General features: G+C 41.8%; 1 protein-coding gene across 1 annotated transcript in view; it reads right to left on the minus strand.

The window, feature by feature from the left end:
- Positions 1-15,349: 15,349 nt before the first annotated feature.
- The window catches only part of LOC110289096 (nuclear receptor coactivator 6-like), a 4,463-nt gene continuing 3,337 nt past the window's right edge, over positions 15,350-16,475 (minus strand). Inside the window, 1 exon segment of the mRNA XM_021155294.1 lies at positions 15,350-16,475. This exon segment is cut by the window's right edge and continues 9 nt beyond it. Coding sequence (XP_021010953.1) covers positions 15,858-16,475 — 618 coding nt within the window. The 3' untranslated portion in view covers positions 15,350-15,857.

A 16,475-nucleotide genomic window follows, 5' to 3' on the forward strand; every position in this document is an offset into this window, starting at 1 on the left:
TCATTGTGTCCTGGATTTCCTGGATGTTTTGAGTTAGGATCTTTTTGCGTTTTTTATTTTCTTTGATTGTTGTGTAGATGTTCTCTATGGAATCTTCTGCACCTGAGATTCTGTCTTCCATCTCTTGTATTCTGTTGCTGATGCTCGCATCTATGGTTCCAGATTTCTTTCCTAGGGTTTCTATCTCCAGTGTTGCCTCATTTTGGGTTTTCTTTATTGTGTCTACTTCCATTTTTAGGTCTAGTATGGTTTTTTGGTTTTGTTTTCATTTCCATCACCTGTTTGGATGTGTTTTCCTATTTTTCTTTAAGGACTTCTACCTGTTTGGTTTTGCCTTCCTGTTTTTCTTTAAGGATTTGTAACTTTTTAGCAATGTTCTCCTGTATTTCTTTAAGTGAGTTATTAAAGTCCTTCTTGATGTCCTCTACCATCAAGGTCAGTTTAATGGAGGCTACGAGACTGGTTATAAGCACACAATAAGAAAAAATAGGGAGGGGTCGAGGAGGTATAATAAAATACAGAGAAAGGGATGGACATCTAGGGTGGATGCTGATTGCAGGTTTCAAACATCTTGCAGCTTATCTTGGAATGTCGGCCCTAAAACAGTCCCGGGGGGGGGGGCTTCAAACATTCTGCAGTTTATCTTGGAGTGTCAGCCCTAACTAAACATTCCCAGGCAGCCATCAAACATCTTGTAGCTATCTTATAGTGCCATAAACAGTCTCAGGCACCAAATGGAGACATGGAAGAGGAGGTGAAGCTGGCAGTCCCAGGTGCCAGGTGGAGACAATGAAGAAGGAAGTGACATAATTCCCATCAAAGGGTCAGCTGGATCTTCAGGGTGAGAATTGTTGCACATCTAGTTTCCCACAGTTTGGTCTCTCACATCTCCCCCTTTTTTCTTTATTAAAGTTGGGGGGTGGCCATGAGAAGAGGGTTGGTGAAGCACCTGTCTTAGGCCTTTATTTTGGCGTGCACCCACATCCAGCACTGCAATAACTAGGCCTTTTCAGGTCCTAGGATGTCAAGAGCCCTGTTTTAGGCCATGTGGGTGGCACCCACTTCTGGCATCACGTCTTATTCCAATGACTTAATCAGGTAGTCGTGATGGGCACGCAGGCAGTGGACTCACAATAATCCTGTCATTGGGTCACCTTGCAGCCAATAGGCAGTATGCATCTGGCTCGTGGCACCACAAGATCCCATCATTGGTAACTCCACAGCTTATGGCCCTCAGCCACTATAAGATCCAGAGGTCACCCCATCCATCATTGTCGTTTCCACAGCTTATTGAACCAAGAAGGCTCTGTTTCTGCAGCAAGGGTGGAGAAATGAAGGCCAACGGTTGCCCTCTCTGCATCGTCAAGAGAGGTCTTCAGCTGAGTCTTGGATGGTAGTCGATGGTAGTGGACTACAACTGTTTTGTTTAAGGCAGAATCATTCTGTGAGGTAATAAAGCTGGTTATTCGATTGAAGGCCCAAGGACCAAAGGAGACAAGGAGGAGTAGTCCCAATACAGATCCCAAGAAGGGGAGGAGAAAAGGCAAAGCCCCATTCCAAACACTCCACATGGGGTTATCAAAAAGCTCTTTACATCTCTTCTCTAACTCCTCTTGATATTTTCTAATTCTATCTCTAACTATGCCTGATTTATTTGTATAAAAACAGCATTTTTTCTTGTAGGGCCAGGCAAATACCTCCCTTATCTGCAGTCAAAAGATCAAGCACTCTTCTGTTTTAGAAAACAACTTCGTCAAGGGAGTCTACCTGATCCTGAATATCTTTTATAGACTCATATATCATATTAACATCAGAGATCAACTGTAAGGAAAGATTCTTGTACGAATTTATGGCTATCCCTAACTCCACAGTTCCGAATGCAAGAGCGCTGGTTATGCCGAGCCCCACCAGTAGGGGAATGAATTGGAGTGCCCTTTTATGTCGAGGGACAAAAGTATCAAAGCTAGGAAGGGGAAAGGGTTCATCACCAGGGAGAATTTCAATATTGGGGATGAGCAGGGCAGGGGCGCAAAGTCCCATCTGAGACATGAATAGGAGCAACACAGGGCCTGCAGGCTTGTTCACCCACCAGGGCTAGGCAGGAGGCACTTGCATATTTATTGGACTTACAGCCAATGACACAGACATCGGAGGTCCAATCCTCCCCCCCCCCCCCCCCCCCCCCCCCCCCCCCCCGGCCACACCGAAGGAGCCTGTGGAACGTTTATAGGGAATGCCAGTAAAATACTTGAGGTCATTTTGAAACCAGGTTGTGACCTGCTTGTAACAACCAGAATGCATTTGGGAAACAAAATTACATTTGGCGGGGAACATACCATTGGGTCCCACAGGGATGAGCTTTGGTTTATCACTGCAGCCCCACCATCCTTGTGCCCCACCCATATGTGAAGCACTCCACGGTAGAGTAGCAATCTGGTTGCCACAGTCCACCGTAAATGAGGATCCACCAGAGAATATCAAGGGCCTATTATGATTTCCCCTACATGACTGGCAGGGCTTGCCATAAATGCCAGTCCAAAAGTCAGTCTATCTGTGGGCTGGTGGAATCCAACTCTGACTGCAGCCAGGGAAGCCAAGGTGAATGTAACAATCCAAATCCCCATCTGGAAGATAGAAAAGGGGAGACTTTCTCAGGGCTTTTCTTCCCTGGATGAGTTATATGGCTTTATTGGGCACTCTGGGAGTCATCTAGTATTTTGGGCTCCTGAATCATAAATGCAAGCATGTCCTTTGCCCCATATAAGGACCGGATCTGGAACTTGCCATTTGTTGGACAAGGGATCCCTCCACATGTCTTGTGCATAATTGTTGGCAGTTGAAGGATACCAAAGGCGATCTGAGGCAAACTTGCCTACAGTGTCATATGTAAGAATATTTAAGTCAAGTGCATGATTCAAGAGAGTCTTAAAGTTGCCAGATTGGGGATCTACAATTCCTCCCCGAGACTATAATTTAAAGAGCATATTTTTAAGGGTTTGATGGGTGCTTTCTACAATGCCTTGGCCTTGGGGGTTATAGAGAATGCCAGTAATATGTTTGATGCCCATTTGTGCACAAAACTGTTTAAAGCTGGAACTAGCAAATCCCGGGCCATTATCTGTCTTGAGGATCTTGGGTTGTGGTGTAACTGCCAAGCAGGAGAGAACATGACTGATAACATGTTTAGTGGCCTCCCCTGTCTGTAAAGATGCACAGATAAAACCACTAAAAGTATCAACAGAGACATGGATATATTTTAACTTTCCGAAGAGAGCATAGCAGGTAACATCCATCTGGCACAACTCACCAGGAATTAGCCCGCGGGGGTTGACTCCCACATGTGGCTCAGGTAAAAGAGTCAGGCAGCCCTTACACTGCCGAACAATGTGCTGTGCCTGTTCGTGGGTGATGGAAAATTTAAGTCTCAAGGTATGGGCATTAAGATGGTGTAAATCATGGGCCTGTTGAGCAGCAGCGAGAGGAGTGGTAGACGAGGCAGAAGCCACTACCTGGGTAGCCTGATCAACTATATCATAGCCTTCAGACAGCGGCCCAGGCAGGCCAGAATGAGCACGAATATGGCCAAGAAAAACAGGAAAATTGCGGGCAAGGATACATTTTTGAAGTTTAGCAAACAACAGGGAAGCATTGGTAGAGTGGTGAATATATGGAGCAGTTTCTAGAAGAGGGGCAGAGGCAGCCACACAGGCGCTATCTGTATACAAATTAAAAGGGGTTTCAGGCAAGAGTTCAAACACCTTCACAGTATCTGCCAGTTCAACAAGCTATGCCGAGGAAAAGTCTGTCATAAAACGAGAGACTTCTCCACCAATGCTGAAGGCAGCCACACCTGAGGAGGACCTGTCAGTAAAGGCTACCACAGCCACAGCAATCTGGCCTGGCTTTGTTCTTTTGGGAAAACCACAGGTGTCCGATGTAGGAATTGAACTAGTTTATCAGCAGGATAATGGTTATGAATCACACCTTGGAAGGAGGTGCAATTAACTGCCCAGTCATCATTATTTCGAATTAGTCACTGAACCTGGGAGGCATCATAGGGCAGAACAATAATATCAGGATCTTTGTCGAAAAGCCTAAGGGCAGCTTCTCTGCCAAGATGCAGAATATGAGCAACCAGCTGAGGATATGTGGGTAGCACCCTAGAGGGAGAGGCCAGCACATGGACCCAAAACAGAGATTTAAGTTGCCACAGAAGGCCAGTCGGAGAAAAGGTATTAGGGAAAACAAGGAACTGGAGGGGGAGTTCTGGGGAGAAATATCCAATGTTTTGTTCATTGATGGCCTGTTCTACCTTGACCAATGATATTTGTGCCTCATGGGTCAGCGTATGTGTGGAGGATGGATGTGAGTCACCTCGAAAAATGTCGAACAAAGGTTTTAATTCCCCTGTTGTAAGTTTCAAATAAGGGTGGAGCCAGTTAATATTGCCTAACAGACGTTGAAAATCATTGAGAGTCTGTAAGAAATCTTGTCTTAACTGAACCTTCTGGGAGAGAACCTTACTAGGGAACAATTTAAAGCCCAAGAATAAATGAGGAGGGTGAATCTGAAGTTTCTCAAGGGAGATCTGGAGTCCCTGACTCTGGGGGGCATTAAATAAGTTTTTGTCCAGCACATTAAAGTCGGCCCTCATTGGGCCCCGCAAGAAGAATGTCATCTGTATAATGTATAATATATATATAACTCAGGGTAAGACATCCTGAAAGGGTTAATTGTCTGAGCCACATACTTTTGGCAAAGGGTGGGACTATTGGCCATATCTTGAGGGAGAACCCTCCACTGAAAGCGGGGGTTGGGGGGTGCGGAGAGGGAAGGCCCAACACAATTGACTATGGGGAGGCTAAACGCAAAGCGTTTGCAATCTTCAGGGTGAAGAGGAATGGAAAAGAAGCAATCTTTTAAGTCAATGACTAATTTGACATGTCCCCTGGGAATAGCCACTGGAGGGGGAAGCCCAGGCTGAAAAGCCTCCATGGGGACGATGGTCTTATTGACCGCTCTAAGATCTTGTAACAATCGCCATTTGCCACTTTGATTTCATATGACGAATATTGGGGTATTCCAACGTAATGTGGAAGGCTAGATATGCCCAGCAACCAATTGTTCCTGCACTAACTGTATGGCTGCTGACAGCTTTTCGGTGGGGAGGGACCATTGGTCAATCCAGACAGGGGAGTCATCTTTCCACATAATCTTGTCTGTCTAGCGTGCAGGGGGAGCAATGGTCCTTATGAAAAATGGGTATAGCCCAAGACTGCACGATCCACCTTGGGGGTGGCCTCTATCAGTGTAGGCCTCCCTTGGCTGTTTTTACCTAGTCCCTGTCCAGGGAGATAGCCTTGGGAAAGCATTTGTTGAGCAATGACTGCATTGGGACTGCAAATAAAGACTTTCATTTGAGAGATAATATCTCTTCTCCAAAGGTTAGCAGGTAGGCCAGGAACAACGAAGGGCTGAATGGAGCCAGAATTTCCCTCATTATCCTCCCAAGTCAGCACCTGTGAGCTCTGGAGAGTATTTTTTTTTTATTGTCCAATTCCCTGCAAGTGGGTTAAAGAGGCTTGCAAAGGCTAGGCAGTGGGCCAGGCACTCTGTGAGATTACAGTGGAATCAGCGCCTGAGTCTAAGAGGCCCTCAAAGCTCTTGCTGTTTATCTTAAGGCAGAGTGTAGGGTCTTATAATTGTAGTCTCTGATAATTGCCTGGACCCAGTAAAGACCTAATGAGCCTGGCTGCAAGGAACAATGCTGTGCGCCTATGGGAGGTATCTAGAAGCAGAGGCAGGGCTTGCACTAGGCATTGCCCTTTAAATATTGATACCGGGCCTAGAGGGGCACTAACTAAAATCTTAATTTCTCCAGTATAGTCATTATCTACTAGAGAGGGGTGAACCGTAAGTCCCTTTAAGGTGATAGAGGCACACCCCAGAATTAAAAAATAAGTATTAGGTGGAGGAGGCCCAAAGACCCCAATGGAAAGGATTTGGACGTCATCCTCAGGTGCTAGTATTGAGTCAGTGCGGGCACACGCTACCTGGTGTGGCTCTGTAGAGACTAGGGGCTAGTTTGGCTTCTGGCTGGTCCCCGTGGCTGGAAGAAATGAGATGGGTTGGGGGCCCCGGGGTTGGCCCCACCATTTGTTTCCCTGAAAGGGAGGCAGAGGATTCCCAGAGATGTCTGTTTTAGATTTGCAGTCACTAGCCCAATGTTTGCCCTTCCGGCACCATGGGCAGGGGGTGTTGGGCGGTGCAAGGTGTGTGGTGGCAGACCCCCTGAAGGCTGGGGGACATTAGCAAGAGGAGATGACAAGGGACACTGGCAGGCAAAATGCCCTGGCTGACCACATTTAAAACAGCTTTTCTGTGGGCCAGTCTGCTGAAGAGCCGGCTGCGCCCATCACAAGGTGGACTGTTTGAGACATCTTATGAGTAAACATATCCACATCAAGGCAGAGATGAATCATTTCATTAAGGTCTCAGTCCCTAATTTTACTTCGCAAGACAGCCTTACAGGCGGAATTAGCATTCTCAAAGCCAATTGTTTAATAAGCTTATTGTCCACATCCTCATGCCCTAGAGTCTGATCTGCAGCCTCAAGTAGACTACTCACAAATTCGCTATAGTATTCTTGGGCCCCTTGAATAACTTTAGTTAGGGGCATGATAAGTGAACCTTTTGCTAGAATTGCTCGTCAAGCACTAAGCGCTGCATTGGCAGTTTGAGCCAGGAGACCAACAGGGAGGTGTCTGCCACGCCTCTGCTGCATATTTACCTTGACCACTAAGTTTCTCAAAGGTCCAGGTGGCGCAGGGCGTGCAAGGGGACCTTTGTTTAGTTACTGCAATAGACTGACAATGATCAAGGAAGTCAGTTTTCCAAGACAGGAATTGCCCACGTGTCAAAACAGATTGAACTACCTTAATCCATTCACCAGGAAGCAGATGCCCGCCTCCTCGATTCCAGTCGAGCACAGAAAGAGTGTAAGGAGCATTTGGCCCGTATGTTCACACTGCAGTGTTAAGCTCCCTCAGATCTTTAAAGTGCAGCTGGCAGAATTCTGTCCGCTGGGTGGGAGCAGGCACAAGCTCCTCAGCCTTGCTTTCTGGCAACTACGTGCTCGCTCGCTACCAGACTCGGTGGAGAGGTCATCACCAGTAGACGCCACTGTCCTAACTGAGGGTACAATTTCTGTGGAGGCAGATTCGGCATGAGCGGTTAGAAGGGGGTCCTCTGCAGTGGAAGTGGGCAGGTCATAGCTGGCCTCCTGTGGAGCGGATAATTAGAGGGAAAGACAGAGTTTTAGATTTTACACCTTGAGGAATTTTCTTTTTTGCGCCACCCAACGATGCGGCTGGGGGAGGAGCAAGGATCATTTCCTTAAGGGATGCCTGCAGCGCATGGCACGTTCTGTAAAAAGGTGGGTGTACTGTTTTTGAAGCTGTAAAACTTCTTGTAACCCCTCAACTTGAGACATAAGTTTATCCCTAACATCTATGAGAGTGGGGATGGGCAATGTCGGAGGCCAGGGGGCGGGTGCGCAGATTGGCTTAAGGTACGGAGGGAGCCCGTGCAGAGGGGCTGAAGCACAAGGTGGCTGGTCCAGCTTACAAGGACGAACCACATCTTCCTCCAAAGTATCTTCGTCCCCAGGACCTAGAAGCCCCTCAGCCAAGGGATTTTTAAAGACTGGATTGATCAGTGGCATGTCTGTAGGAGACAGATCCACTGGGAAAGGGGGATAAAGAGAAGTCTGCCAGGCTTCAGGCATGTCTGTAATTATTGAAGTGGGTTTCTTGGTGGGGAGGGAGCTCACTGAAGACAAGGGGCGGAGACAGTATTCCGCAACCAACAAAAGTTGCTGCTTCTGAGGCTCATCAACCACAATTTCTACTACATCACAAATAAGTCCCCAATAAGTAAAAACATTTGCAGAGACAGCATCAGGGCCCTGCCTGGCCAATATATCATTTAATTCTCAACCTACCCTTCGCCATTTTTTATGATGTATCTCTGCCCCGTCAACTATAAACCAGGGACAAGCTTGATCTATAAAAATAAAAAAAGTTTATCAAATCTTTTTTCTTAACTCGAACTCCCCTTTCCCTGAGTGAAGCTTTCAGGTGAAGACTTTCTGATGAAGACTGCTTCCTTCAACAGTTTAGTTCCCATTTCTTAGTGGAGAGGAATTACTCACCGAGGACAGCTTCTCCTATGAGCAGTAGGAACGTTCTTCAAACAGCTTATTCTAGTAGCGATGAACTTCTCTTGGAGCTAATCTCCATGGTCCCCACCTGGCAAAGGTCCGTGCCTCGAGCCCCATGTTCTGAGTGCCACCTGTCCATCCAGCAGGACTTTGTTATTCCATGGGTCCTGGAGGACCAAGGCCTGCAAGAGAAAAGGTCGGAGAAAGGGAAGTGAGCCAAGCAAAGAGTTGTCAAGGTCTGTTTAATGGAGGCTACGAGCCTGGTTATAAGAACACAATAAGAAAAAATAGGGAGGGGTTTAGGAGGTATAATAAAATACAGTGAAAGGGATGGCCATCTGGGGCGGATGCTGATTGCAGGTTTCAAATATTCTGCAGTTTATCTTGGAGTGTCAGCCCTAAATAAACAGTCCCAGGCAGCCATCAAATATCTTGTAGCTATCTTGGAGGGCCATAAACAGTCCCAGACACCAAATGGAGACATGGAAGAGGAGGTGAAGCTGGCAGTCCCAGGCGCCAGGTAGAGACAATGAAGGAGGAGGTGACATAATTCCCATCAAAGGGTCAGCTGGATCTTCAGGGTGAGAGTTGTTGTGGGTCTAGTTTCCCACAGTTTGGTCTCTCACAGTGTCCAAGCCTCATTACAGGCAATTTGAGTTTTCTTTACACTGCTTGACAGAGTGCCTAACTGAACTCTTAGTAGAAGCTTCTATATATCCCTCAACATTTCATTTCTGCCTATTGACTACTACCATGTGGATGATTCTTCCCCACTTTGCTCACAAATCAAATCATTTTCTACTATAATATACTGTATTTGCTGTTTCTATTGAATGATAACCCATAAATTTTGTTTTTTTAGTTTTACCATAGCTTGAACCCTTCATCATTATTCAATGTTTGCTCTATCTCTCTCCAAAAACAATTTTATATTTACTTTCTTGAGTTATCTATGTGTTTCTATAAGCAAGGAACTTTTGCTATGTATTGACCGTGTATAGAATTTTTTCTTTGTTATTCTCTTCTCTACTCTTTTTTTGATGGTTTTATTTATTTTTATTTTTATAAGATATTCTCAATATTTACATTTCAAATGTTATCTGCTTTCCTAGTTTCCCCACCAAAAATCTCCTATCACCTCCCCTCTCCTCCTCCTCCCCAACCCACCCACTCCCATTCCTGGTCTTGACATTACACTATATTGGGGCACAGAGACTTCACAGGACCAAGGGTTTCTCCTCCCATTAATGACCAACTAGACCATCCTCTGCTACAAATATAGCTAGAGCCACAGGTTCCACCATGTGTTTTCTTTGACTGGTGGTACAGTTCAAAGGAGCTCTAAGTGTACTGATCAGTTCATATTGATGTTCCTTCTATCCCTGGGTATTTCTCTGAGTTGTTCCTTGGGGACATTGAGCTCCATCCAATGGATGACTGTGAGAATCCACTTCTGTATTTGCCAGGCACTGGCAGAGCCTCTCAGGAGACAGCTATATCAGGCTCCTGTCAGCAGGCTTTTGTTGTCATCTGCCTAGTGTCTGGGTTTGGTGGTTGTTAATGGGGTGTATCCACAAGTAGGGAACTCTCTGGATGGTCATTCCTTCAGGCTCTGCTCCGAACTTTGTAACTCTTTCCATGGGTATTTTGTTCCCCATTCTAAGAAGGAAAGAAGAATCCACACTTGGGTCTTCCTTCTTCTTGAGTTTCATGTGTTTTGCAAATTGTATCTTGGTAATTCTAAATTTCTGGGACATATATCCACTTATCAATGATTGCATATCACCTGTGTTCTTTTGTGATTGATTTGCTTCACTCAGGATGATATCCTCCAGATCCATCCATTTGCATAAGAATTTCATAAATTCATTTTTTAATTGTTGTGTAATACTCCTTTGTGTAAATATACCACATTTTCTGTATCCATTCTTCTGTTGAGAGACATTTGGGTTCTTTCAAGCTTCTGGCTTGAAATAAGACAGCTATGAACATAGTGGAGCATGTGTCCTTATTACAAGATGTTTCAACTGGTAATACTATGTCCAATTTAATGAGGAACACCCCCCCCCTCCCCAGACTGATTTCCAGACTGGCTGTACCAGACTGCCGTCGCACCAGCAATGAAGGATTGTTCCTCTTTCTCCACATCCTAGCCAGCATCTGCTATCACCTGAATTTTTGATCTTAGCCCTTCTGACTGTTGTGAAGTGGAATCACAGGGTAGTTTTGCTTTGCATTTCCCTAATGATTAAGGATGTTGACCATTTTTTTTTCAGGTGCTTCTCAGCCATTCATTATTCCTCAGGTGAGAATTCTTTGTTTAGCTCTGTACCCCATCTTTTAACGGGGTTATTTGATTTTCTGCACTCCAGCTTTTTGAGTTCTTTTTATTTATTTTATATTAGTCCTCTATCAGATTTAGGATTGGAAAAGATCCTTTTCCTATCTGTTGGTGGCCTTTTCTCTTATTGACAGTGTCTTTTGCCTTACAGAAGATTTGCAGTTTTATGAGGTCCCATTTGTGGATCTTACAGCTCAAGCCATTGCTGTTCTGTTTAGGAATTTTTCCCTGTGCCTTTTTGTTCTAGAGCTTCTAGGTGTGCTGTCAGACTTCTAGTGTATGTTCTCTCTAGTTTCTTTTTGGCGGCACTCAGAGCTATGAGATTTCCTCTTAGGACTGTTTTCATTGTGTCAAGTTTGGGTCTGTTGTGGCTTCATTTTCATTAAACTCTAAAGAGTCTTTAATTTCTTTATTTCTTCCTTGAGAAAGTTATCATTGAGTAGAATGTTGTTCAGCTTCCTGGTTAATGTTGGCTTTCTATTACTTATGCTGTTATTGAAGATCAGCCTTATTCTGTGGTGATATGATAGGATGCATGGGATAATTTCAATATTTTTGTATCTGTTGAGGCCTGTTTTATGATTGATTATATGGCCAATTTTGGAGAGGGTACCATGAGGTGCCAAGAAGAAAGTATATCCTTTTGTTTTAGGATAAAATGTTGTGTAGATATCTGTTGAATCCATTTGTTTCATAACTTCTGTTAGTTTCAATGTGTCACAATTTAGTTTCTGTTTCTAAGATCTGTCCATTGATGAGAGTAGGGTGTTGAAGTCTAACAATATTATTGTGTGCAGTGCAATGTTTTCTTCAAACTTTACTATAGTTTCCTTAATGAATGTGGATGTCCTTTCATTTGGAGCATAGATATTCAGAATTGAGAGTTCATTTTGGAAGGTTTTACCTTTGATGAGTATGAACTGTCGCTCCTCGTCTGTTTTGGTAACTAGTGGGTTGAAAGTTGATTTTATTCCATTTTAGAATATATACTCCAGCTTGTTTTTTCGGAACATTTGCTTGGAAATTTTTTTCTAGCATTTTAATCTGAGGTGGTGTCTGTCTTTGTCCCTGAGGTGGGTTGCCTGTATGTAGCAAAATGTTGGGTCCTGTTTATGTAGCCAGTCTGTTAGTCTATGTCTTTTTATTGGGAAACTGAGTCCATTGATATTAAGAGATATTAAGGAAAAGTAATTGTTGCTTCCTGTTATTTTTGTTGGTAGGTTTGGGATTCTGTTTTTGCAGCTATCTTCTTTTAGGTTTGTTGAAGGACTACTTTCTTGCTTTTTCTAGGGCATAGTTTCCCTCCTTGTGTGGAGTTTTCCTTTTATTATTCTTTGAAGAGCTGGATTCATGGTAAGATATTTTCTGAATTTGGTTTTGTCATGGAATACTTTGGTTTCTCCATCTATGTTAATTGGAAATTTTGCTGGGTTTAGTAGCCTAGGCTGGCATTTGTGTTCTCATAGGTTCTTTATAACCTCTGTCAAGGATCTCCTGCCTTTCTTAGTCTCTGATGAGAAGTCTGGTGTAATTCTAATAGGTCTGCTTTATATGTTACTTGACCTTTTTCCCTTACTGCTTTTAAAATTCTATTTTTATTTATTGCATTTTTGTTGTTGTTGTTCTGATTATTACTTGTCGGGAGGAATTTCTTTTCTGGTCAAGTCCTTTTGGAGTTCTACAGAACTTCGGCCTTCTTGTATGTTCATGGGCATCTCTGTCTTTAGTTTGGGAAAGTTTTCTTCTATAATTTTGTTGAAGATATTTGCTAGCCCTTTAAGTTGAAAATCTCATCTATACCTATTATCCTTAGGTTTGGTCTTCTCATTGTTTCCTGGATTTCCTGGATATTTTGACCTTGGATCTGTTTGCATTTTGCCTTTTCTTTGTATTTTTTGTGTCTATGTTTTCTATGCAATCTGCTGCACCCGAGATTCTTTCTTCTATCTCTTTTAATATGTTGCTGATGCTTGATCTATGGTTCCTGATATCTTTCCTAGGATTTCTATCTCCAGTGTTGTATCCCTTTGGGTTTTCTTTCTTGTTTCCACTTCCCTTTTTAGATCTTGGATGGTTTTGTTCAATTCCATCACCTGTTTGGTTGTGTTTTCCTGTAATTTTTTAAGGAAATTTTGTTTTTACTCTTTAAGGACTTCTACCTGTTTAGTAGTGTTTTCCTGTAATTCTTTAAGGGATTTTTGTGCTTCCTCTTCAAGGACATCTACCAGTTTAGCACTGGTCTCCTGTATTTCTTTAAGTGAATTATTAATGCCCTTCTTAAAATCCTCTAGGACAATTAATAAGAAACAAGAAAAGTTTTTCTACATAGATAGACTTTAGATAGATAGGTAGTTATCATACACTTCAGAGATCTTCAGAACAGGATATTTTAAATACTTTAATTTAAAAAAAAAAGCTTTTTGTGATAGAGATGTAAATCAAGATAAGGAAGTCCTCTGAATCTCCTCAAAGGAAGAAAATGGGAAAAATCACTTTGAGTTTGCTCTAAATGTGTCAAAACTGGCCACTAGGCTATAAAATGCTTTTAATGTTGACTGGTGACAGTACAGAGTCCAAAGTTTTGACAGGCAAGATACTAGACTGTCAATTGCCCATATTCTCGTAGACAAGTTCCTATATTCCTCCTAACTTTCTACTTCAATGTCATCTCACTCAGAATGTCTGGGCATGGCTACCAAAGATGGATGTCTCCACAGCTATACATGAACTTTAGTTGACTGTCCAATTAGCAGTAAATCTTTGTCATTCTACTTAACACAGAAGCTACTTGGTCTGCACATCTTGCTTACTCAAGAGAAATTTGTCCATCTCAGGTCTTTGATGGGTTTGAAAACTAGACTAATGATAGACTTTATAAGTCCAGGGCTAAACATTAATCAGCAAAGGTTTGATAATTTAGTCAGAGTCACAAACCTCATATCAAAAATTTCATTTGCTTCTCTTCTAAGTATACACCTTAAATGAACTTTTTGTTGAACTCCTTACACAAAATAAAACTCTCTACAGAATTTTAGACTTGACAAGATATGATAGAGGGTAGAATTACTTTGTTGATAGCAGTTACCCACAAATGTACTGAACATAATAGCAGTAATAACTACCCTGATAGTTTTCATAAATTTTCTTATTGTATAAAGTTTACATATATTAGGAATAAGGCCCCTTTCTTGGCCTAAAGAAGGAAATGTTGGGATAAGCTACACCAATGTGTATTGTATAAACTATCTTGGAAGTTGTTTCCCATAATTTAAGTTGCTATTTACCACCAAAATCTCTGTAGTATATTAATTTTATAGTATATTAATTTTGTAGTATATTAATTGTGGTTATACCTACAATTCTTTCATTTTAGTCTTTTCCTTTTTTGACTTAGTTGGCCTGCTCTGATATAGGTGGGGATCAGCCTAAATCATTTTTCATATTAAAAGTTTCTTGCTTCATATGGTTCTCCAATTTATTCCAAGAGAAGATCAACTCTGAGCTCTTGCTGTTTGTAGTCTTTGCTGAAGTCATAGTGTGTTTGGCTAGTGAAGAATGTGAACAAACATATTTGTGAACTTATTTTTCACTTGGATAGAGGACCACAGCAGAAAACTCCAAGTGAAAGTATAACTTCAAAATTCCCAATGGCATTCCTAATCCCTCGGAATGATTAGTGTGACAGACTGAGTGGTCAACATATTCAAAACATACATGGTCACAAAAACATGAACCAAGCATATATGAACTGGACACTGTGTGTTCTGTGTCAAGCAGATTCATTTACTTGTAGGATGTTTTCCTGAATTTTTATTTTCTGGCTCTTGCAAATTCCCAAACTTTTCTCTGCTTTTATCTTTAACATCATTAGATATTATAACATAATCACTGAAGAGTTTCACCCTGAAGGAGATGTTGTGATTAGTGCATTTTTCCTACTTCATACTTTCTACACTGGGAAGAAAATGTCACTTTCAACTATGCCAGACCAATATTTGGACAATTACATAAAGTGAGTACAATTATTTATTTTTTGGGCTCAGTATTCTTATGACTTAGTGGGTGTAGTCATTACAATTTACTTATTGTAAATTTTGAGAAATTCAATCTTTGAGTTTCTAAAATATTTTTATCAATCTTGTTTTCCCTTTTAGATTATTTTCCTCACATTGTGGAAAACAAATCTTTGTATCTTTGACTGTATTCATTTTAGTGAATAATTGACAACCATAACCTCATATTTTCCACTCTTGTTATGCCACAATGTCTCAATAGTTTTCAGTGTTTTAATTTCAAAGATGCATGTTTTATTCTAAGTCTGACTTTGTTCATAGCATTTTAGAAGTCCTGATTGTACCTGTGAAGTTAGATGATGTTATTGAGTGCAATAAATTCTGAGAATTTTTTGGTGATGCTTGAGTGAAGTGGATGTGTGTGTTACATGCTGCTCATTCAAGAGTAAAGAATGTCTCAATTAGAAGTTGTGTATACTTCTGTGCTCCAAAGATAATGCATCTATCTAATGTTTTATTATAAGTGTTTGTTTGATAATTCATTTTTATCTTCATACAGTTTTCTTGCATTTACCTGTTTACTCCATTGCTTTGCAATACTTATTCTTGTTTTAATATATGTTTCTTCCATGACATAGTGTGATAGTTTCACCTTGGAGCTGTTTCTTAGCTTTTGTTAAATGATACAGGTAATGAATAGTATCAGACAGGTGTTGCTGAGTTGAACAGAAATGTACATGTATGTTTCTTTCTTTCTTTTTTTTTTCTATGACAAAAAAAAACTATTTATTTAACACATTCAGTATTTCACATTGTACAAACCCTTAGATTCTCTTTATTCACTGGTCCATTTCTACAACAAATACATCCAAAACACTATATAATAAAATTATTTACAACATTTCCAAAGGACAAGATTGCTTTTTTGCCCCACTACTGCTATTCACACACAGTACTTCCACAGCACAATACATCATTAGGAGATCTACAGATGTTCACCCTGCACTCTAGGCTGCTTAAGAAATGTGAAACTAATAACATTTATAATGGCCTTAGCGCCTTTCAATACATGGCAACATTTTAGAAGCCTTGAACTTCATTTTGCAACACCAAAAGGGCTGCTCCCCGTTAAACTTTATGAGACAGATTTCAGGGACTAGGAAAAGGACCGCGTTATTAAAATGACTAACTGTACAGAAATAGATTTAAATAGTCACAGCTGAAAATCGCTCTTTGTAAAATTTACACACATTTACAAGTATCAAGTCATCTTCCAGCTCGCTTACTTAGATTTTCTTCGCTTGGATTGCACTGCACCAGTTTTATCTTTAGTAGAGCTGGAGGCCAAAGCAGGTTGAGAGGATCTTTTAAGATGTCCATTTTCCACGCTCTCAGAAGCCATAGTTGGCTCCTCAGTTCGAGAGTTTCTTCGGCTCGTCAGGGTTTTGGACTTCTCAACTATCTTTTTTGGCTCACAGCTTTGTCCAGAGGCTATGGCAGCACTTGCCTCAAGTTCTGGTCTGGCAACAGACACTTGCAGTGCTGTGGCTGGAGTTTCCTTTGGGGCTAATAAATTCTGTGAAGGGGCTGGTGGCCGGTTTGAAAAGTATGGCAGTTTAGGGCCTGTGGTGTCCAAGTTGATTCCTTGTTCTCCAGGTAATGACTGTTGATCAACTTCCTCTAGATCAGTTGGACGATTATCTGGGGTGTTTAGATCTTGGTGACAATTTTTCTTCTTCCGAGGAGGTTTCTTCTTCTTCGCTTTATTTGCATTGGTATTATTTTGTTTATTGTTTACACCAAAATGGCCTGCAGAAATGTCACTCTGTAGTAAGTTGACCAACAATGGGCTCGTTAACGTTACATCCTTATTGACTGGAAAGCCTGGATTTTGACCACA

This window comes from Mus caroli, unplaced genomic scaffold (genome assembly GCF_900094665.2).
Source record: "Mus caroli unplaced genomic scaffold, CAROLI_EIJ_v1.1 scaffold_5981_1, whole genome shotgun sequence".
Taxonomy (NCBI): Eukaryota; Metazoa; Chordata; class Mammalia; order Rodentia; family Muridae; genus Mus; species Mus caroli.